The sequence below is a fragment of the Struthio camelus genome, chromosome 20, assembly GCF_040807025.1.
Source record: "Struthio camelus isolate bStrCam1 chromosome 20, bStrCam1.hap1, whole genome shotgun sequence".
NCBI classification, from domain to species: domain Eukaryota; kingdom Metazoa; phylum Chordata; class Aves; order Struthioniformes; family Struthionidae; genus Struthio; species Struthio camelus.
Window position 1 is genome coordinate 2,435,024 of NC_090961.1, and position 22,629 is coordinate 2,457,652.

General features: G+C 41.4%; 3 protein-coding genes across 4 annotated transcripts in view; 2 read left to right on the top strand and 1 right to left on the bottom strand.

The window, feature by feature from the left end:
- The window catches only part of LHX6 (LIM homeobox 6), a 16,960-nt gene extending 11,690 nt beyond the window's left edge, over positions 1–5,270 (top strand). Inside the window, exons 10-11 of one of the 2 annotated variants that reach the window (XR_011135645.1) lie at positions 305–993; positions 1,159–5,270. Coding sequence is in view for 1 of the 2 variants with exons in the window: in XM_068914972.1 (XP_068771073.1) it covers positions 305–325 (21 nt within the window). In the remaining variant the exon portion in view is untranslated. Of the gene's footprint in view, positions 1–304 lie in introns of both variants that reach the window. The other variant, XM_068914972.1, reaches the window with a different exon arrangement.
- On the bottom strand, positions 2,894–17,866 carry MORN5 (MORN repeat containing 5). Its single transcript, XM_068914973.1, has 4 exons — positions 17,833–17,866; positions 17,546–17,657; positions 16,785–16,916; positions 2,894–4,890 (listed from the first exon to the last, which is right to left on the bottom strand). Exons 1-4 carry the CDS (start codon positions 17,836–17,838, stop codon positions 4,844–4,846), a joined length of 297 nt encoding a protein of 98 aa, XP_068771074.1. The 5' UTR covers positions 17,839–17,866; the 3' UTR covers positions 2,894–4,843.
- Positions 17,867–17,944: 78 nt separating this feature from the next.
- NDUFA8 (NADH:ubiquinone oxidoreductase subunit A8) lies at positions 17,945–20,199 on the top strand. Its single transcript, XM_068914789.1, has 4 exons — positions 17,945–18,098; positions 18,194–18,357; positions 19,265–19,430; positions 19,952–20,199. The coding sequence occupies exons 1-4, from the start codon at positions 18,048–18,050 to the stop codon at positions 20,087–20,089; spliced, it is 519 nt and encodes a 172-aa protein (XP_068770890.1). The 5' UTR covers positions 17,945–18,047; the 3' UTR covers positions 20,090–20,199.
- Positions 20,200–22,629: the final 2,430 nt, after the last annotated feature.

Consider the following 22,629-nt stretch of genomic DNA (forward strand, 5'->3'; position numbering starts at 1 on the left):
GCATCTCTCACTTAAATTAAGACGTGTATTATCATACTCCCATTATCTCTTGTTTGGGATATCCCAGCTATGGATATCTATCTATGGTGCTCGCGTTGCTCTGTTTCGTGGGCAGGACTGAGGACGCTCAAGGCAAACAGTGGTTGCAGGAGGGATGTGCTCCACGGGGCAGCTTGCTGCCTGAGAGCCCGCCACGGTGGCAGGCACATGTGCTTTTCTTGCTGTTCCCTAGGAATACGTGTCCATTGTGAGGGTTGCTTGTCTTTTAAAGTAGCTAATGCTCAATTCACGTTTTTCCCACTAGGTCATCCTCTTTCAGTACTGACTGCGCGAACTCTTCCTCATCTGTCCATGGCGCTACCAGCACCACTGCCCCTCAGTCGTTGAAATACAGTGTCCAATCCAAGGCAACTGTAATCAGTCATGCAGGAGAAACTCAAATCCAGCATTCTCGGTTTTTTCCATTGACCAGCATCTAACATCCACTATTATTTCTCCAGCAGCACTCTGTGTATGTGTGTGTTGAGTGCACAGTTACATTTTTCACTTGTTTCTTGTGGACTTGTAGAATGACAGTGAGTCTCTCCAAGGCAATGCCGGACGCAGTCAAAATTAGTGACTCTACTGTGCTTAAAATCTTGCTTCCAAAATCATGGGAATACAAACAAAACAGTAAATGCCGAGTCACAGGGGGGTTCGATGACCGCCTATCAATACAAAGAGAGGAGGAATTCACGTGGTTTGGCCTGATTCTCTTTTGCACCAGTGAAGCACTGCTGGTTCCAGGACATCCCTCCTTATTTACACTCACGTGTGAAATCTGAAATGGGCTCTTTGGCTCAGCAGCTTAATACATATGCAGAACTTCCTGAGCCAAGTGCATTGGTAGCTGTGACTCCACTAAGTGGAAACCATGATGCCCGCTGGAAGTAGGCAGTTTCTCTTCCTCCTCAAAGTGCTTTAGAACCACATGTCCTTTGCTCGCTCTGTAAGGTAAGTAAATCTTAGGGTTTTCCCCCCCATTTTTTAGGAGGGGAAACTGAGATGTCCTAAACTGAAAGGGGCAGTGGGGGTTGGTGGCAGAGTCAGGTTTAGCACTCTGATGGTTTTCATTGCCAACTTGTTCTCAGAGCACTGAATATATCTCTTATCTCACAGCCATCTGCCAAATCATCATTTTTTATTCTTAAATCTTATTAACAAACTACTTTATTTCCTGGGAGTCGTATTGGATCATGAATGGGTGATTGAAGAATGCACCTACACAAACCTCGTAGCCACGTAATGCACTGGGACTGGGACATCCTGAGTGGGGGCTGGCCCATGAATGTGTAGAAATGTTTTGCTCTGGTATGGACCCCGCGAGGGGGACTCCAGCAACAAGTTCAGTCAGTGAAAACAGTTGGGCAGAAATCAGAGACCGGTTAAGAAAGTGGAAACAACAGTGCCTGTAAGGCCAGCAGGAACAGTCACTAGCCGAGTGTACAGCAACGTGACGGCCTGTCCTTTCATCTGGCAGCGTTGGCTGCTTACCTCTGCCCTTGTGTTGTTCTCCGTTGCTGGCGTATCGCTGCTGCTTCTGCCAAGCCCTCGGCCGAAGGCACAGTCCAGAACGACTGCTCTCAGAGGAGCAGGCAATGCAGGGCTCACCCTCGGAGGCAGCCCCCTTGCAACAACAAAGGAAGTACTCAGCACTCTGGCCCCAGATCAGGGAAAAAGCTCTGAAATGATACTTCATTGACGGTAATAACAAAAAGTAAACAACTAACATTTGCCAACCCTTCTCAGTTTGCACCAAGCCAAGATTAGGTCTATAACAAAACCTCTCTCCATGTACGCACGCTGGTGGAGGCAGCATTTCCAAAAATGTGAAAGCCTACTATGAGCCACAGTTAATGTGTAATGGGAGCGAACTGTGCCCAAGGAACAGAAGACAGGAATCCATCAGTTACATAACTTGTTTTTAATTCAGACTGTAGATACATGTGTTTTTCTCTCCGGGAGAACCTGGATCAATCTCCAGCGTCGGCCGAGCGGGCAGCCGTCCCGCTGGTTTGGCCGGGCAGCGTTGCAAACATGGCAAGCCTTTCCCTGGCCCTGCCCTACAGGTGCTGCGATGCCGCTGGGCAACAGACTGCTCCAGCTAAGCGCTCGCCACCACGACCGCAGCGCGAGCTGCAGGGAGAGCTGGAGTCTCCGTCTGAAAAGTAACTGAATACAAACACTTATCCATATTTGTTGAAACAGCTGCACATATATATGTACATATATATATTTATATATGCATATGTGTGTGTATATGTGTGTGTGTGTGTGTGTGTGTGTGTGTGTGTGTGTGTATCTCACACACACACACACACATATATTAATACATATATCTATCTATGCAGTGATGGTAACAGTTTGGACAGTTAGGCCAGTATTCTGATTAACCGCAACAAACAGCTAGCAGCTCTATCTCCCAACTTAAAATAATATTCAAAAGCAGGGAGGAAATTAGGCCTGCAATATATTATTGTAACCTCTTGGCAAGCAAATAATTGTTTCCAATGTGTACAAACAATGACAAGACACTGCTGCAGCCATGACCTGCCCGGAACCACTGCTCCAGAAGTGTCCCTTTGGTGAGAGAACAGTCAAAAGTTGCATCTGTTTTGGTTGCTTTTCTCCTTGGCTATAGCAACGAGCAAAAGGCCTGGCACGCGTTTTGTTGGCTGTTAGTGGAGCGTTCTGATTCTCAGTATTTATTATTGCAAGGTTGTAGTAGTTGCTGTGTCTGCTTGAAATAGCTGTGAGAAGTTGAAGGTGGTTGGCAGGGGTCACCAGGGCCCAACGTTCTCCTCCATTTGTGCTTGCGCGTTCTAATGATTGTTCAGTTGTGGAATTAGTGCTATAAACTAATGGGTAGCTATTCGTTGGAAGACTGAAGGAGAGACTCCAGGCTGTAACTTGACCTGACATCCCACAGTACTTGAGATTTCCACAACTGTTTTGCTGACAGAGAAAATGGTCTGATGCATTTATCTTCTGGCTCAGCAATGCAATGAAAGGGAGACTATTAAGTATGTATCTGCTAAATAGCAACTTAGTTACTGATCAAAAAAAAAAAAAACACTTGTGAAATGTACTGTATATCAAAGTTTTTGTAACTGATACCGCTGACAGGACCAGCGTGCAATGCACAGGGCTAAGGTAACGTAGATGTTTCTGACCAAATATGTGTAGTGGAATCACCACTAGACATGCAGTGTATTGCACTGTACAAACTGTGCTCAAGGGCAGTTTCCCCAGCAAGTAGCCAGGAGCAGCTTTGCTAATTCAGAAATCAGGCTCTGTTTATATTAAGCCCAAATTGTTTGCAAAAACTGGAAGCAATTCAGCTTGTGCAGTTTTAGAGCTAATTATGTGTATGGAAAATACTCAACTGTACCAAGAATGTAAGAAATCCTTTAATTTATTCAATACATTGTTTCAGAACACATTTCACACTGACTGTTGCCACTGAACCAAACCTTATCTCAGGTCATTTGCATTCATCTCCTGTCTATAGATTAAAAAAAAAAAAAATTAAAAAATCCTTCTCATTTTTTTAGTTTATTCAGTAATTGCCAAATGGGTTCTGCTGCAGTAATGCAGACTCTGTGTATTCAACTTTTCCAGTTGCTATTTACAAAAACTGTTGCAGACAAAATCCAATGAAGATAGCCAATGAAAGGCTTTTCACTCACATTTAATATGGTAATTAAATATGGTGAGGGTCTGAAAGTGGAACGGTTTACAGTTTTGCTACCAAAATTTTTTTTTGGCTCACGCTGGTTAACCCCAATGCCCTAGCTAAAGGTGCTTACACAACTCACTAGTTGGGATGGGGGAGTGGGAATCAATCCTGCACTACTATCGGTGATATAGCTGTATGATGCCAATTACAGACACATCAGTTTTATTTCATCAGCCAATCATTTTGCTGTAGCATGTTGCAATTATGCATGTCTTGGCTACAATGGTTAAAAAAATTCTCTGAATGAGTGGACAGTCAAGACTAATATTTATTTTAAAAAAGTAAAACTAAATTGTAAGCACTTTTTTGTAAAACCAATGTCTGTTTTGTTACATACTTTTAATGTTGTGCTTTGTAAATGTCTTATTTGTGTAATAAATAAAGTTAATGCAAGTAGAAGTGCTGGCACTCACATCCAGAAAATGATGTAATTCCATTTTATTTTATTTTTAAATACTTTCTGGCTTACTAATCAAGCAGCAACCCACCCAGTTTTCCTCTTTTATTATTTTGTTAAACTCTGGCTTCAGGAGAGTTCAACAAACGTTCGTAGTAAATGGATATAATTTCCTAGTTAGCAAACCAGTCATTAAAGAATACCTCTGGTGTACATTATTACAATGATCAATCAATATCAAAGTACTGAGCGAAAAGAGAGGAAAGGAATTCACCAGGACAGCTAACTAAAATCTGGGAAAATAATGTTGATTAAGATGGATTTGAATGACTTTGACATTGAATTTGAGGCACTCTTTTTAACAAATTGTTTTCAGGCTTAATAATGTGTATGTATACTACACTGCACACCTCTCAGGAATAATATTATGAGTACAGTCTGCTTTTTTTTCCATGGCTTTTTTTCAGAATGACTGATTAAATGATTATTTCCATTTTTGTTTATGCTGACAAAGATGACAAAAAGATTATATTCCTATAGAGGGAAAAGCTGATACAAATCCACAAGGACAAATTAGACTTATCATGAATCAAATTACCTACTTTGTAATATTATCATCTAGCAAAAAGCTGTTTTCATAGTTTAAATTTATTTCCAGTTATTTTATCTCAACCTTTCCGGCAGGTCCGAACAATCCATTCATGTTCATCGTCATCTGAAAGGGAGAAAAACAGAACATCAAATATCACTGCTTAAGATCTGTTCGATGCATTACAGACTGTCAAACAATTTTTCCTTTGAGAATTGAATCCATTTTTAGCCGCTGGCGTCTCCTAGAATGCATTTTTTGTTTCTTACAAGGATTGCGTGTACTGTTGTGTTGGAATTTGTCAAGGCAGCAGATACTGGATCTGTGGCAGTAACTCTGATGGTTCTTCTATTTGAGAAGATTAACTTGGGGTGCGACTATTAATATTTATACATATATACTTTCTTTTCTGACTTTTCATGGCCATGTGTAGGAGATATGGTGTAAGCATCAGAAATGAAGATACGGATTGTTTTATTCTATGTTTGCATTGCTTGTCAGTTTATGAAAAGTGAAGGTAAAGAACAATCTATAGTCAAAGACTTGGTTCTTCCAATTTTTCTTTCAATGCTGTTTTTGAAATGAACATTACAATAGATAACAATTAGCTGATGTAGCGGCTGATAGAAGCATTTTAGACGATCTTCTGTGTCCTTTGTTAGTATTCATGTCTGTCATATTTATCCTCAGAGCACGACAGTGTGGAAGGAAAAAAAAATCAAAGGCAACGTAGGAAAATAATTGTCTAACAAAGTTTGCATAGAAATTTTGTGTATCGTTACCAAAAAAAAAAAAAACTTGGCAAATGTAAATTATGGCCTGTTAATTCAAGGGCCTGTCTACAGGAAAAACAAACTTCAAAAAGCCTTGAAAAACCAAAGTATTACTTAAAACAATACCTCTATTTATTTTTGTATAAATGGAATATATTAGAGCTGCTTCTTCTGTTTACTGTTGTCTTAACACATTCATACTAGCTGCTTGTGATGCATGCTTCTAACCTGCCTCCATCTAAATGTTAAGGGTTTTGTAGCAGCTGTCATTACCTGAAAGAGAAAACTGGATTATAAGAAGGATAGAGCAGAGGGAGTGTAATCCCAGTGCTGTGAACATCCCTTGGCATAGCGCAGAATCCCACTTACGCAGCTGCCATTCACAGTTGTGAGCCGGGCTTAAGTAGGTCAAAATAGATCAAGAAAGCAGCATGTTGCTTGTAAGGAGTCAAATTCTGATGGAAGTCTTTTGACTGTTGAGTTGTATCTTTAAGCTAAATTGGCGTAGTAGCATTTGAAATGTAAAAAGTAGGAAGGTCCTGGGAATTGAGTTGTGCTAGTCTAAGAAGTGAAAGTTCACAAAAAGGGTATATGGCAAATTAGGTCTGATTTACAAGAGTTTTCAACGGTGTGTTTAAATCTCAGTGATGCCAGTGGGCTTTGAAGGAAGTCAGCTTTGTCTTTCCTTTTTCTTCCTGTTCCCTTTTGTCTTTTTTTTGCTGCCCTCTCCTTTTTCCTCATTTCTGTTCAAGTGAGTTGAGTGCAGGTCTTCATTTCTCATAAGGTGCTGCTCACAAGGAGCTCTACTGGCATGTGGGTAAATGCAGGCTTAAGTAAAGCATGTACCAAGGCATTTGTCCCTTGTCTAAATGGCAGCACTTGCCTGACACCCTTGACAGTAGTCAGAAAGGCTGGTGAGTCACGGTGGGGGGGTTTTCCATGAGCCTGCTCTCCTGTTTGCTCTTTGCATACAGTCGCTGGTTTCTAGACAAAGTGGTTGCTTGTGCCCGCTGACCCTCTTATAATCTCATGCTTGGGGTGATGGCTGGCAAAAGCTCCCTCCTGGTAGTGAGCGCTTACCTCTGAGCAGCGCCCCAGTAAGCGTGAATGGGTTCAAGAATACTGCCGTACTGCCATTGTCTGGTTCAACAGCTCAGCCTGTAGATTTGCTTTAACTCCTGAAAAATGGTTACCGTTTTGACAGAGTACCTACGTATAGTTCTTTCTGTGTTTCACTGATATGATACCTTTTTTTTTTTTATTCCCTATTTCTATGAATCAATAGGTCCATAACAAAACACCCCATTAGTGGCACATTTCTTATTCAGATATAAGCTAGCAGAAAATAAATGCTTCTGGAAAATATGCTAAAAGGAAAACTAAAAAGATGAACACTGAGCCTGGCTTAAAGACCACGCAGTCCTTACACAGGCAAAGATTCCACTGAAGGCTCCAGCAGAAATGCAAATGCGGTCCTTAAACGTTCTTAACAAATAACATCAAAGCTGTAATCAATGTGCTGGCTTTTGTTCTATGCGGTAGGTGTTCCAGCACTGGAAAGCTGTGATCATGTGAGCAGATATTGTCCAGTCAAGTTATCTGTGATTTGAGCTGGTATCTCCTTGACTTAAAAAAAAAAAAAATAGTTTTTCTGAGCTTGTAGTGATTGCAAGGAAATGAAACTTTGTCTATTTCTGTCATGGTGAAGGAACAAACAAAACTTACACGTGCTATACATCCCTCCTATCTATCTCATTTTGGTAAGGATATACATAGCTCACCTGAATACTAGAAATAAGCAGTCTACCTTTCTAGTGAGAAATCTATAGTGGTCACATAGCTGAGCACCCAAGCTATGAGCAATAAGAAAGGCAGATGCTACACTTGGCTTCGAATCGCAGTTTTCCAACAAATCCCTGGTTTGCCTAGATTGTTTCCTTCTGCACTCTGTTTTCATGGTCTCCAAGGAAAGCAGGCTAGGCAGCATGCTCTAAGGATTTTTGCTTTCCCAGACCAGTCCCAAAATGTCTCAGTTCATGCAGTGATCTGATCCCATGCAAATTAAAAACATGTTAATAAGCACTGATTAACTTACATATAATTTAATCAGCTGTAAAAACTGAATGAGCTATATGAATTTCAACTCTGTATACGAAAAGGAAAAATAGACATCATGACTTAATATTCCAAAATATAATCTAAAAGCAAGTCCCTAGAATTCCCAGTGCTAGCCATCCAACCCTAGGGTGCTATACGTGGGCTCTTCAGTCTAGGTAAGGGAAAATGAAAGAATTGATCCAGCATAGCTAGAAGAACCATAAAACCAGAGATCAGAATGGCTTCAGGGCTAGCTATGTGAGAAGAGGCAGTGAAATATTAGAATGTAAAGAGTTAAGCGATGGTAAAACATACTTTTGCTACACTAAAGAAGACTGGTTGATAATTACTGTAGTTTTAGGGCTATTTGAATCAGTGCAGCTGCAACCTCTTCAGTAGTAACCCCTGAAACAAGACAAACTGGGTTTATTGTACTGAACAAGTCTTAAAGCTCCTCCCTGATTGTTAGTAATTGGCAGCAATGGACTTAACAGCCTCTTGACTACCCTTTTTACACTCTACCTGACTGTGCAGCTAACAATTTAAATCACAGATGCCGATCCTTCTTTGTGGCAGCTGCTTGTTAACTACACGTTCCTCTTTTTTCTGTCACTGGCTGCTTCCATAACCCTGCAACACCAGGGTTAGATTGGAGAATCACATTTCATCAATATTTAAAATGGAATTAAACCTTGAAGTTTGATTAATGCTACCAGATAGCGAGTTGTAATTACTATTTTGCAAATTGCAATTGTTTGAATATGTTAATATGATTGTCTAAGCACATCTTCACCTTCAGAAGTAATTTTCCCTTTAAAAAAGATTTGAAAAAAATACAAACTCTTTAATCAGTGGTAAATTATCACCTTGTGCACAATTAGGTAGTATGGGGTTCTTCGTGTTGTGCACTGAATTTTGTGTCAGCATATTTATCTTTAAAAGTTTATCCATTTTTTTAGATTTTCCTCAGTAGAACATACAATCACGGAACAGACTTTGCTGAAACTGGACTAATCAGGTTTACATTTGAAGGTACAGAAAAAAGCTTTATCTGAACATTTTACTGCAATCTGGTGTCTCCCTGTTCAGTTAATAAATGTTGATAAGTTATTTATTCCAAAGTTAGTGAAATATAATGATCACTATCATGACATATAATTGAAATCTTGAAAGAGAGAGAGAGAGAGAGAGAGAGAGATCTCACTGGATAAGCTGTTAAAATACATGTGAGAATTAACTGCATTTTTAAATTATTTCTGTATGTCTCAATCAAAAATAAGGTCAGACTTCTAGCACTCACAAGAAATATTTTCAATACTGTGGGCTAGATCCTCAGCCAGTTCAAACTGGCATAGCTCCTCTTTTATTTATGTAATTAATTCAGGCTGTTTTCATTAAGCAGGCCCAAGGCATATGGAGCCATCTCTGGTAGCCAGCTGCACAACTGACCCCCAGAAACAGCATCCTTCCACAGCGGATGATTAACCAGGGGTGCAAGTCCTAGTGAGCTACTCTTAGACCCTGTCTACACAGTCAACAGGTCAGTTTGGCTAGAATACTTTTTAGGCAACTAAAAATGAACTAATCCACTTGCTCTTACTGGGTTCCTGTAAGTAGCCCATTTTGTATTCGTTCTTCTCAGTAATTATTGCTTTGCGAGTTCTTTACTTGGTTTTGGGTGGCTTTAGGGGAAGCTCCTAACACTAGAGAAGTTCTAACAAGAAGTTCTAACAGGTATCTGTCAGAAATGCTGTTAGGTATATTCCAGGGGGTGCTCCAACCACTACCCACTTAAATCAGTGGATTTGCGCCCAACTCCTCAGAAAAATGAGACCACTTATCTAATTTTCAATGCTGAATCTAAAAGCGATGGCCTAAGAGACTTGCTCAACTACACACTCCAGATTTATCTCTCAAGTGGGATTAGAAATAGCTGAAAATTCAGGGTAGGCTGGCTACAGTGTCCTTCCAGGGGTTAACTTGAAAATACACTGTAAATCCAGCACATTTAATTTTCTTATATTAAATGCATATTGCAAGGTTTAGAATGATTTGCTTTTCACGATAGCATTCCTTTGCTGCTTCTGGAAACCCTAGATGTGAGATACTTCTTAGGACTCTGCATGCTTAGGTGTCTGCCGTGATGCAGAACGGGGTCTGTTAGAAAACAGGAATATTCTCCCGAAGGCTTCAGGATTTGCCTTCCATCTAGTATTATTCCCCAGTAAATCATCTAGAGGTGCACAGGAAGATGCACCACATTGAAATTAGAATATTTAGCAGTTTACAAAGGGAAAAAGATGCATTGTTCACCTTAAAAGCCTCCCCCACACTCCTGTCTGGCTTAGCGTTATGACCTAATCCTGCACACCATAGTTGTATGCGTGCTCCCAGTGTCTTAAAGGCTGTGTCTACGCTGAAGGCCTAATGTGCTCCCAGGTGCACTACGCAATTCTGATCCTTGGTTTCCTTCACTGCCCAACAGTGTGTTGGGACCAGGTGTGGGTGTGCATCATCTCTTCTTTCGCTCTTGTTTCTGTTAAAGGCCACGTGAGCAAGGAGGGAATTAGATGTTCTCTGATATGTTCCTCCATCAGGACAATCAGGGGCTAACAATTCCAGCGCACCCCTTAGAGCGCAGCATTTAGCTGCGCAGACACGGCCATGTGTGTAAGAGTGGCTTGCCATGAAAATAGTTTGTAAGAGAGTGCATTTGCAATAGACAATAGACGCTCCTGGAACAGAAGCCGAGTTTCCTCTTTGTTTGTAGAGGGCCAAGCACACATAGAATATTGTAAACAACAATATCAGTTAATTCTTTCGTGTGCCTGACTCCTCCCATCACCCGCGGTGCAGTTTATCGTGTTCTTCCACTACACAATTACAATCATATGCGATAACATCTCAGCCATGGATTCTGCCTGGCACACCCCTTTCATTTCCACCACCCTCTCTGGGTCCCTAGCATCGCTTTCCTTATTGCACCTGACCTCACCAACATCAAGGCTGGCAAGAAAATGGAAAATATGTTTTCAATTAACCTTTGCTTCCACCCACAAATTCTCACCCTTCCATTTAAATTTAATTACTGTAATTCCAAAATGGCCCAAAAATGAACTTTCCATCTCTTATAAAACTTGTTTTCACATGAACTGTATAGTTGAATATAAGTGCCTATAAGACTTGCATCTAACCTAACTAATGGATTCACAATGGGATGGCTAGCACACAAACAAAGTTGTTATTCTTGGCATGTCACTATTTGGAATTGAAACCTTCACAGTTTTCAAAACGATAATTATTTTAAGACCAGGAAACCACAAGGAACAATATATCTGCAAAAGCTATAGCTACTGAAATTACCGTAGTAATTTGTACCACGATGCATATATTTTCATTGTTAATTACAGTAGTGAATACAAATCATATTGGTTCATAAACTATTTTACTGACTGAGGTATATTATATATTAAAATGTGTAAAGCAACATTAATATTAAAATAATTTCTTGGTTACGCGTATGAGAGGGCTCCAGCTACGTCTGTCACCTGAACAGACTTTGACAGCGAGAAAGACATGATAAGTATGTATTTTGCAATGGCATTCAAAATGTGCCTGATCTTAACCCATTTCTATATAAAGAAAAATGACGGGGAGATTAAGGGTACGAGAATGGGTCCTGCATAAAGAAAAGTGACTGGGGCGATGATAGGCATGAGGCTACTTCTTGCAAGAGTCAGTGACTTTCTCTGAGATGTTATCACATAAGATTGTTAAGTAGATTCAATTTCTTTCTGCCATGTTCTCACCAACATTCATTCTTTTGCCTTGCCCATTGCGCAGTCCCCAGATTGATACTTACTAACCTTCTGCCTCTCCTCCTTCCAAAATTTCGTTCTTCAACCAATTTATTTGTTAAGCGTTGAAGATTATTTAGGTCCAAAGCTTTCACAACAAGACAAGAGCTATCTACCTAAAAAATAGGAAAGGATAGAGGAGGGACACCTGGAGATCCAGATGAAAGAGCTGTAATAAAATTTCTAACCTTCCTCTTAGTATTGCATTTTTCAAATATTCTGACTATCATAAATGTAACGATTCTAGAAAGTATGCACCAGCAAACTGGGGATTTGTATGAACAGAGGCAGAAAAAGCTGTGTCCTGGGACTAGATGCAATGGAAAAAATGTATACAGGAGATAGAGGAGACAACACCAAAAGGTGAATTTGTATGGACTTCAGTAGAGCCTTTTGGGCAAAGAATACAAGCTGCATGCTGTGGCAGACAGGCAAAGTGTTTTTTGCTATGGTATTTTAGAGGAATTAGAATCAAAGAGGCCAGAAAGAGGAGTTAGCAGTAGTCAAAGGAGAACGGGACAAGGACAAGCACTTCAGCTGCTGCAAGAAAAGCAAGGGGATACTCACATTGGTATTGCTCTATTTGTGTAAACAAAGAGAGTAGTATTGGTTCTCTATTTTACAAAACCCCTTTTTCAGAAATAAGTTTGCCAGTCAAAGTAAGGAGAAAAAGATCAATGAATTGCAATAAATGGCATTTAGCATAAAAATACATAAAATTTACAACTCAGTTAACTTGTCAAACGTTAAAAAATCAGCAAACAATAGACACAATTTGTTTTGTTCAGAGCCCAGAGGTAGAGACCAAATCCTCTAAATTAATTTCTGCAAAAGCTGTTTTTTTTTTTCCAAACAGGTCTGGATCCCATTCGTTATAGAATATACTGATTACCAACTATTTTTAAGAGCTTTACACAAACATTATTTCTTTTGTTGTGTGAAATGCAGAATCAGCCATCTGGCAAATGCCCCAGAGCTAAAATCTTTTACATGACATATAATTCAAAATGATTAAATATACAACAGAAAATAGCTATAGCATTGCACTTAAAATAGCATGAACTTTTACTGCCGATCAAAACTGATTTCTTTAGCTTAACAAGTATCCAAAGAACAATTATTTGAAGAGCTTTTAAGAGTTTCAATATGTAGGAACTAAACCTCATCTAAATTCAGTATCTTAAGTCAAATAAAAAAGAAACAAATGTACAAAAGATTAAATGGTCCTGTGTTATAAGTAGACATTTAAATCTATGGGAAGCTAAATTCATTCGAACAAAAATACTATATTCCCTGTGCATGTGTATTGCTGGGGCTTTCCTCTCCATTGCTAAGGTCATCTGCCAAAACAACTCTGACATTCTTAGGCAATGACTAGGGACTAGCCTGGAATCAGCCTGTTCATCCACTCCCTCCATCATCAGAATGGGCAGTTGCAGTGAGAAGAGGGAATAAAGCTCAGTGCATGATCTCTAAGCACAGTCTTTTTTTTTTTTTTTCTGCACCACAGCCTACTTGTAAGTTAAACTTGCTGTCTTTTTTCCAGAAATACTCCAGGCCTGAAAAATTGCCAGGTCCTCATCCCACACCCAACTCACCAGTAGTTTATGAGAAAGAGCACGCAAACATCTGCATGTATTTGGGGGGTAGGTACAGAAATATTACCCTGCATAATTATTGAGTGGTTATGGCTCTGCTTCCCAGCTACATTTTTCAGACCAGTTAAAGTCTACATTTCTCAAACAGCACTTGGTGCAAGTCACATTTGAATTGTGAAACAAAAAAGTCTAAATGTAGGAGATTTCTCTCATGGATTTGTATACTTGCATACACCTGAAATAGATGAATACATTTCTATCAACTTTCCAAAAAAAAAAAAAAAACCTCAAAACTCATTCAGACCAAGCATGAGAACTTTCATCTCAAGACAGCAATGTGAGGAAACTGTAAGTCTATGATTATTAAGGCTTAGAAATAAAATGTCTTCTCACCTTTGTCTAAAGAGTTGGGTAAGCTGCAATGCCAAGGAACCTCAGATGTTCTAAAACTAGACTTTTACAACTACAGAATAAAATAATATTCTTGGATCTTGAGCTTTTTGGTTTATAACGATTGCTGAAGCAGCAGGAGTTTTCCTGCTGTTTTTTACAAGACTTTCAGGCTTGTAGAAAACCTAAGCTGATTGCGGCTGGCTTGGGACTGCAGCAACACCAAAAACTCTCCTCTTAATAGGACACTAGTCCTGTTTTTCTGGGCCTAATCCTGGTCTTAGTTCCATGCATATTAATTCAGTTACTTGACTGAGGTTTTTTAGTGTAAAGGCAGGCTTTGTGTCCTTCCTATTCTTGTCTGTATATGACGAGATGCATATATTCCAGGTAATATTCGCCGCAGTGTAGAAAGCTACCCTACGCACTGTACACCAACTAGTTAAATCTGAAAATGGAATATGAAAGTAGAAGCACAAATATTCTCATATTACAAAGAGCAAAAGCTGGATTTATGCCATTTAACCCAGCTTCAGGAGAACCAAGGAAGAAATGGAGCAATTTTCACCAGAAGTATCTTTGCTTTTCATCAACAGAGAGGTGATCCATGAAAACCTCCTATTATTCTTCCAATATCAGTAGAAAAAGATTTCTCTTTTTAATGATATTTTCTCTTTGAAAGTTGCGGCCCTCTCCACATTTTGGGGTCCTAAATCATAAATATCATCGCCCTTCTTGTACCTCCCTGCTTTGCATTAAACATAACGTCTTATCTTTCCATTGAAAAATTGGGAAATCCTCCCATCTTTGTATTAACCAAACTCTGTTACAAAGGTGCCAGGAATTCAAGTTCTAAAAAAAAAAAAAAAAAAGTAATACTCTGAGTGGATAAGAGTCTAGTCCCAGGACCTATTCAAAACAAACACCGTATCTTCTTACAAATGAATATTCTTACATATTCTCTTTTATGTGTCCAATTTTGTGTACGTCACAATATAAGAAAGAAAACATTGAAGAACATCTAAAGAATCAAGAGAAATTTGAGGTTCTCCAAGGAAAAAGAGGTTTAGGGAGGGAGTAACAACTGCAAGATTTTAATGCGAATTTGGAAAACTTTACTAGATAAGAAGTAGAACAAAACCGTTGCTGTCATTTCATTCCCTGGGCCTGATTGCATTCTCCTGATGGGCCTTTGCACTGCTTTGACAGTAAGAGCTCTTTAAGTAAACGAGCATCAGACCTCCACGCTAACGAAATTTGTCAGTCTTGCCAAATTTAACAAGCGTCTCCACAGTACTCGGCATGCATTCATCTTGACAAAGAAGCGGTGGAAGCAAACTCAGTGATTTCAAATGGCGTCTATTCTCTTCTGGAATGATATCTGGATGCTGCCAGTTCAGCAGGAAAGTAAATGCCAAGGCAGTACACTTCCTTGCCCCGTTTCCAAACAGCAGAGAAACAATCAGAAATTGCTTCATAATAGAGCTGGGGTGAAAGGTGAGAACCGGAGTATTCTTAAAGCCTGCTTCCAGACCTGAGGAAGATAGTGTCATTTTGGTAAACCTGTCAAGCTGTTGTAAGAACTTCCTGAATGCTTCCTACCATCTGCTTTTGATGCTTTCAAGACTTGGCTGGAAGCCTGGAGGTTTTCCTGCTCCTTCCTGCCCAACCTATAATGGAGTAATTCTGGATCTGTTCCCTGTCATTCCAGCCTCTTCCTCAGTTTCTTCTGCTTACAGCTGGTTTTTTTTTCATTTTTTTTTTTAACTGCAGTGGCCTTGTGCCCTGAATCATCTCTCCTGGGGCAGTAAGTGTTCCTCTGATGTTGAACAAGTGCCGGGTTTTTCAATTGTGTTCGTGTTCTTAAGAGGAAGGGTCTGGCCTACATGACACATTCCTTCTTCACACTCGCATCAACAAGTTTAACTTTGTATACGGGCTTCTCAGTGCAACGGTCACACAAAGCACATCTCCAGCAACTCTTGACAGACTACACGCTGTGCTGGTCTGGTTCGTGAATATTGATTGATATAATTTGTAGGGTTTGAGATAAATGTCGTAAAGGACAATGAGTTCAAAGAACAGATTAAAAAACAATAAATTGAATTCCAAGGCGTTCCCTCCTGTACTAATCTATGTAGGTTCCTGTGTTTTTGGAAAGCATGTTGCTTATCTTCCTCATCAGTAGGCCCACTGCATTCCAGTATTTTGGATCAATGCCATTTGTAATAATCTAGATCAGTTTTTATTCAACGTTTATAAAACAGGCCATGTATCAGAGGGTATATTTTATAGCAGATGGTATCTCCAATTCATTTAACCCCCCCCTGCCTTTACTTCTCTCCTCCAATACCACAGTGCATACTTATAAGAGCTCTTGAAACTAGAGCTGGGCAGAATTTTTTTTAACAAATAGTAAATTTGCTGAAAAATGGAGTTTCCAAGCAACAGAACTGTTAAAGTGTGGCATGCTGAAAATGAAATGCTCTGCCTTCTAGAAATGCCAGGTCCTGGAATTGGGGCGATTTTAAACAAAAAAATGGGGGGAAGCTTTGAAAAAGCATTTTCATTTAAAAAATTTCTGCGCTAAAAAAGCTGTTAAAGACAAAGGTTAAATAACCAGAACACTCCGCATTTATTTTAGGGCAGACTGAATTTTTTTGAGTTCTTCCAATGTCAACCGTTTTTGGGTTTTCTGTTTGTTTTTAATCTGAGAAGTTTCTCTTTCAGCTTAATGAGAACTAATTTTCCCCAAGGTTTATTAATTTGGGCACTGATCCTCAAAACCCCATATTTGCCAGCTTCTACTCAAAACACAGTTCTGCAAGGTGACAAGAATGTTTCCGAGTCAGCACGGTATTTAAACGTAGCCCTAAGACTCATTTAAATAAAACGGACTATCGCAACATTTAAAGACAAGCACATGCTTAAGCACTTTGCAGGTTCACAACAAAGATTTTATGAGCTTTCAGGGTCAATGCTATACACCTTGCAACTGCTAACTTGCTTAATATCATAATAGGAGAAACTGAAGATTTCCCTTAGATTAAGATACTAAATGGTAATAAAATATAAATATATTTATTCATACCTGCTTGGGAATACTTCATTGTAATTTTGTAAAATATTATTTACACAAGTTTGTGAGCATATAACTAGCTGACAAAAACAAATATGTAAGCAATATTTTAGGTCAGTGTGTACAAAACCGGACCATGTTTTTTTGACGTTTTAGCTATAATCACACATCCTAGAGAATGTGAGAATCTCACGTTAATTTACTTTGCAAAGGAAGTTAAATATACCTGCATTTCTCAGAAATCTGAATTTGTAGTCAATGATAACTCTGGTTATAGGATTATAGAATCCATCACCACAGTCGTAACATCCTTCGGGGATTTTTCGAGGAGGATCCAAATTTGTAAGCTGGGAAATGCCTGGAAAATAAAAACCATAAGGTTTGCTTTATTTTGCTTTTTTTCTACATTTGTACCTTTGATAACTAATGAACACTACTTCACATGTCTGTGGCATTTGCTAAAAGATAGTTACTGAATAAATTTTATAAAACATTCTGCCCATTTTGCAGATCAAGAAAATGAAAATGGGTAAGTCCGCACACAAGAAGTGTATAATAAAAAGACAGCAGTTATATTTCCTCATTCACAGTCCTGTCATCCAGCCCGTTAAGTGAATGTTACCAGTATGACCCCACACTCCAAAACGAAGCCAGGAGGCTCTTGCTGGCCTCATTGAGCAACTGCTTGTCATTACTAAAATGTTCTGGGTATAAAGAAGAGTGCTGTATGCCTTGTGTTACGTGTTTTACTCAGGTGTTTTTGCGTACAGATCTTTTCACCTTTTTGCCTATGGATAAACAATAATATTAAAGTCTTTAGCAAGAGTATCGGCTGGACAGAAACGTTTGGTGTCTGCGTCTCCGTCTCGGGTGGACGAGGCCTCGTCGGTGCCAGAAGGGAGCCAGGGCTCCTTCTGTTCCTCCGGGCCCCAGGTCGGCCTGGTTCCTTCCAGGCTCCCAGCGTGGCGGCCGGGTGCCGCGCCGTACCTGCCGGTTTGAGACCCGAGCAGATTTCTGTGTGAAACCTTCTGTCGTAGCCGTCGCAGTAATGCCAGTTTTTCTCTCTGTATTCCAGGCCGTCCGCGAACGTGTGTTCGCCCTGCAAAACGCGCCCCGAGCGCGGCGTTAGTCACGGCGCTGGGGGGAGGGGGGAGGAACGGACGCCCGCGGCTGGGGGGGGGGGTCGCGGTGGCCGGTACCGGTGCCGGTGCCCAGGGGCGGCCTGCGGCGGCCGCCGCCCCGCAGAGCCCCGGGCCCCCGACACCCTCCCTCACCTCCATGGCGGCGCCGCTCCGTCGCCACGGCAACGCCGCCGCCGTCGCCACGGCAACGCCAACGCCGCCGCCGCGCGCATGCGCGCTGCTCCCCGCCGCCGGGGCCACGCGCGGCGGCGCATGCGCGCTGCCCTCCCCACCCGGCGGCGGCGGCGCGCGCAGGCGCCCTGGCGGCGGGCGCTGAGGGGAGCTCAAGGAGAGCGGCGGGCGCCGCCATGCCCGGGCGCTTGCAGGTGCCCTCGCTGGAGGAGCTCGACGTGCCCGAGGTGAGTGAGCGCCGCCGCCGCCGGGGGCGGGGAGGGCTCCCGGGGCTGCCCCGCGGCTCGGCGGGCCACCCTAGCGCGGCTGTGCCCCGCTGCAGGTGAGCGTCAGCTCGGCCGTGCTGAAGGCCGCGGCCCACCACTACGGCTCGCAGTGCGACCGGCCCAACAAAGAGTTCATGCTGTGCCGCTGGGAGGAGAAGGACCCGCGCAAGTGCCTCCGCGAGGGCCGCCAGGTCAACCAGTGCGCCCTCGACTTCTTCAGGTGAGCTGTGGGCTTCGGCCCGGCCCGGCCCGGGCTCGCAGCATCCGGCCTCGTTAAACCCCCCCCCCCCCCCCCCGCCGCTTTGCCTTCCCTCTTCGTGTTCATCCTTCTTCGCCTCCCGCTCTGGGAGCTGCGGCTTCTTTTCTTGTTGGAACGGCCTGTTCCTCGGTAAAACTCCTTAATCTCTCCCTGTCACGCTGGGCTGCTCCGGGGTGAGCGGTTTGAGTGCTTGCTCGGCTAGCAAAGGGGGTGCTGGGGGCAAGGCCTGCTGCTTCTGCGGCTTGCGGCTGCATCGGGCCATCCAAGAACGCTGCGTAGGTGTTGCTTGGCCTGCCCTTTCTCTTCTGCAGGCCTAGTACTCTGAAAGCTCAAGTAGGTAAATGCAGTATATTTATTGTGTCTAAAATGCAGCTCTAAGCATGCGCCGCTATCGTGTGCTTAGCTTGCTAGCATAGGGCCTGGCTTAACTGACTCAAAGCATGCCCTTTTCCAGTGTAGCAGCTTGCTAGCCATCAGAAACCTCTATCTTGAGCACTTTTTTTGAGCTTAAAACGTCAAACTGATCTGGAAGTAGTAGAATACTGTGTGATGTATGCTATTACTTAGCAAAACAAGCATCCTGCATGGCAGGGGAGACGGTGTAAATCTACCTGGCAAGAATGTCTTCTGAATACTGGTTGAGTTGTTGCTCTGCCTGCTTGTAGCTACAGTGATACAAATCTTACCAATAGTGGTGTCAAATTCTGTTAACGATGCTTTATATGTTGACTCTTCTGAAGACTTTAAATGTTCCTGAGAACTTAAAACTATGGAAACATGTTGCAAGTTGAGATTGGAACAATTGTGGCAGAAATACTGTTAACGCTACATGACTTATTAGCTATTTTCTTTCTGTAATCTTTTACAGGAAGATTAAGGTGCACTGTGCTGAGCCATTTACTGAATACTGGACCTGCATTGACTATACCAATATGCAGGAGCTTCGCCGATGCCGAAAACAGCAGGCAGCGTTTGATAGCTGTGTGCTAGAGAAGTTGGGTTGGGTGCGACCTGATCTGGGAGAGCTCTCTAAGGTGATTTCATTTCTTTTTGACTGGGTGGCCGGATTCTTCTCTTCCCTCCTTATGTGTGTTTTGTCCAGACTAGGTCTCAGACTTTTCCCGCCCTGAAGGTAATATGTGAACACAGTACTGGAGTCTTGTGGACTTTACTAGAAGTGGAGACTTTCAGCGTTCTCTGGGGCTGGAAATGCCTGTAGTGCATTGCTTTTTCCAAATGATTTGTGCTTTTCTGTGACACCTCTGCTTATTCTTGCTTTTTGCTTTTCTCTTCCTAATGTAGTGACCCTTCCTTTAGGAATGAAGATGACCACTGCAGAACTACTGTGCAGTTCTGAGTAAACTGTGCCCCCTTCCCCCTCTTCCTTCTGAGGGAACAGGGGAAAGTACTCTAGAGAGTAGAGCTCTCATCAGATCAGCAACACAGTTGTTCTTATGGTGGCTTGGACGTTTGGTACTTCTTCTCTTAAGTACTGACTTAATTTAATATTTCTATTAAATGCAGTCAGAAATTGTCGTTCCTTTTTCCTTTCCAGGTCACAAAAGTGAAGACAGACAGACCTATCCCTGAGAATGCCTATCACTCTAGACCTAGACCGGAGCCAAATCCACCCATTGAAGGAGAGTTGAAGCCTTCTGCGTATGGCAGTAGGCTCTTTTTCTGGTCCTGGTAAAGTGGGCAGCTTGTACTGTAGCTAAAATGTAAAGATACGTTGCTTGCAAATGTAAACTGTCAAATATGCATTGGGTATAATTCTAATGATTAAAAAACCCAAACACTTAACGTGGCTTAGTAGACTTCATTAAACATACTTGCATGTCATAGCAGCTCAAAACCTGTGCTGCTTGTGTTCTGCAGTGCTCTTTGCAGTCCTGTAGCCCTCAGGCTGTTTCCTGGAAACTGTTTCTAGGCATAGCTGTATTAACACCAGTAATGTCATGTTGCTTGAGAGTGGGTACCAGCTTGTCTGAGATAAAGACTCAGACTACATTTATACTCTGACTGCTACTTCAAACAATCAAAAACTGAGAGAGGACTTTATGTACTAATTGTATTTGCTTATTGAGAAGCCTGTTGCCCTTGAGTTGAGTAAACTTTGATACAGACAAATCTCTAATGTCTTGCCTTAGAGTCTTCCAATTGATTATTGTGTATTTTAGTTCCAAGAAACTTCTTTTGTATGGCTTTAACCTAAGACCTGTGTTGGAGCAAGAATTTAGTCCGAGTTTATGGCTTTTGCTGGTTGTGAGGCCAGTACTCTTTTTGACATCGAGATCCTCATTCTACTTACCACATGCTTGTTCCTCATGAAGCTGGGTTAGCTGCTTTCCCTTTTTAAACTAGGGGACACAAGCTGCTTTGTCCAAAAGTTGCACTAAATTTTAAGGTCCTCTTTTTTTAAAAAAAAAAAAAAAAAATCTAAAGGATATCTTTTTCCCATTAAGAAATGCAAGAAGGTGGCTTATCTTCCGTAGAGGCCCTGACTTAAGGGGTTCATGGCAGATCCTTGCTGTGGTCTCACTGTGATAGTGTTCTTGATAATAGAATAAATTGGTTTTCCTCGCCATCTAATTTTCTTCTTTCATGATATCAGTAGTCCTAATATGTTTCATAGGAAATAGATCTAGTCTTTCCTCTGCTCTCTGCATCCAATGGCAAGAACCTTACTACAAAGATGATAAAAAAAACAAGTTAACTTGCTTTCACAAAGCTGTATGCAGTTCTGCTTGCTCAAGGCTGGACTGGGTAGCTTGACCTATAGCAAAGATTTGAATAGTACTTTACTCCTCGAGTAGACTAGCTGTGGTATTATGATTTGAAGTTTTACCATCCCCTTTTCTGAGGGTAGAGTTAAGCTGAAATGGCTCTGTAGCATGTGTTTCTGATCCATGGAGCGAGAGGAAAATTATATAATTTTTTCTAAAATACCTTATGTGCAATGTGGCTCATGGGGTCTACTAAAACTCAGAAAATGAGTGCTGTAGCACATGTTTGCATCTTAATATACGTATCATGTGCCTTAGCAGCTCCTTGACTGAATCTGAGATGGTGCACATCTCTGCAGCTTCTCCTTCCAGATCACTGCCAGCATTTCAGAGCAGCCGCGTGTTCCTGAAGAAGGATAACCTCTTTTCTGCAGAGACTGAAATTAGGGCAAGCCTGAGGCTTAATTACGTATGAGTGAGTGAAGTGTGGTTTGGCCAAGTAGAAGATAAATCATTCTGGGATGTTAACACATGTATCATGTCTGATCTTTTGTTGCTGACCAACTCCAATAGTCACAGAAAGACTTGTTAGATATTACTTATTTTGTTTTGCTAATAACTTACTATTGTCAGCATAATGTATGAAACACTGCATTGCTGAACAGCTGCTTTTGAATAAACAGGCATGGGCATTCCAGTAGTCAGCCCCTAATCATAATTAAAGAGTATTTTTTCCCCATTAAATTGCTTCTGAAAAGAATAACATGCATGAATAGGGGGGCATTTTTTTTAAAAACAGCCTTGTATAAACTCCACCCTTAAGTTGGCTAGTACTGTAAGCAAAAAAGTGATTTATGCCATAGTCTCACAGGTTTAAGATTTTTCATCTGGTTTGTGACAGCTAAATCTATTACCTTTTGGAACAGAGGTTGTTAATCTTGTAGGAATACATTGATCATGTTTAAAGGTGAGAATTAACTTCTGAGCTTGCCTAGATTCCTACTTCAGTTTTGAGCAGGAGTGGGAAGGTGAATTAAAAAAAAAAAAAAGCAGAGGAGGACAGGATCTAAGGCAAAAAAGGGCAATGAGGTGATCGTAAAGTCAAGTAGCATTCAGCTGTACTGCGAGCACTTCTATCATGAACCTCTTTGAGATGATTACTTCTTGTCTTTATCTCTGGGCTGAATCGGCAAGAAAGAGTTGCCATACGGTGCATTTCTTTGCTGCATAGGACAGTGCCTGTATGTGTAGCTATTTCTGTTCAAAATTGTTCTGTGGCTTTACTCAATCACAGATGCCCCCTTTGGAGCTATAATGTTTTCTTGGAAAGTTTAGCACAAGTGAATGTCAAGACTCTGTAAAGACCATAAAACTATCTTTGAGGAATGTATCTTGACGTTATTTTGGCAGATGGAGAGCAGACACATACAGATTCAACACAGATATTTTACTGGCAATGTGAAAAGTGTTGTTTGTTATATTGTAGGGTTTAAGCTTTGCCAGAACT

Bases quoted from the DNA above. Each gene is read 5' to 3' on its own strand.
- NDUFA8 (XM_068914789.1), top strand. From the start codon at position 18,048: ATGCCCGGGCGCTTGCAGGTGCCCTCGCTGGAGGAGCTCGACGTGCCC. The intron at 18,099-18,193 runs GTGAGTGAGCGC...GCCCCGCTGCAG, and splicing joins AGGAGCTCGACGTGCCCGAG to GTGAGCGTCAGCTCGGCCGT. The intron at 18,358-19,264 runs GTGAGCTGTGGG...AATCTTTTACAG, and splicing joins TGCGCCCTCGACTTCTTCAG to GAAGATTAAGGTGCACTGTG.
- MORN5 (XM_068914973.1), bottom strand. The intron at 16,917-17,545 runs GTACGGCGCGGC...TTTATTTTCCAG, and splicing joins CTCGGGTCTCAAACCGGCAG to GCATTTCCCAGCTTACAAAT. The intron at 4,891-16,784 runs GTATATTTAACT...TCTCCCTTTCAG, and splicing joins CAGATTTCTGAGAAATGCAG to ATGACGATGAACATGAATGG.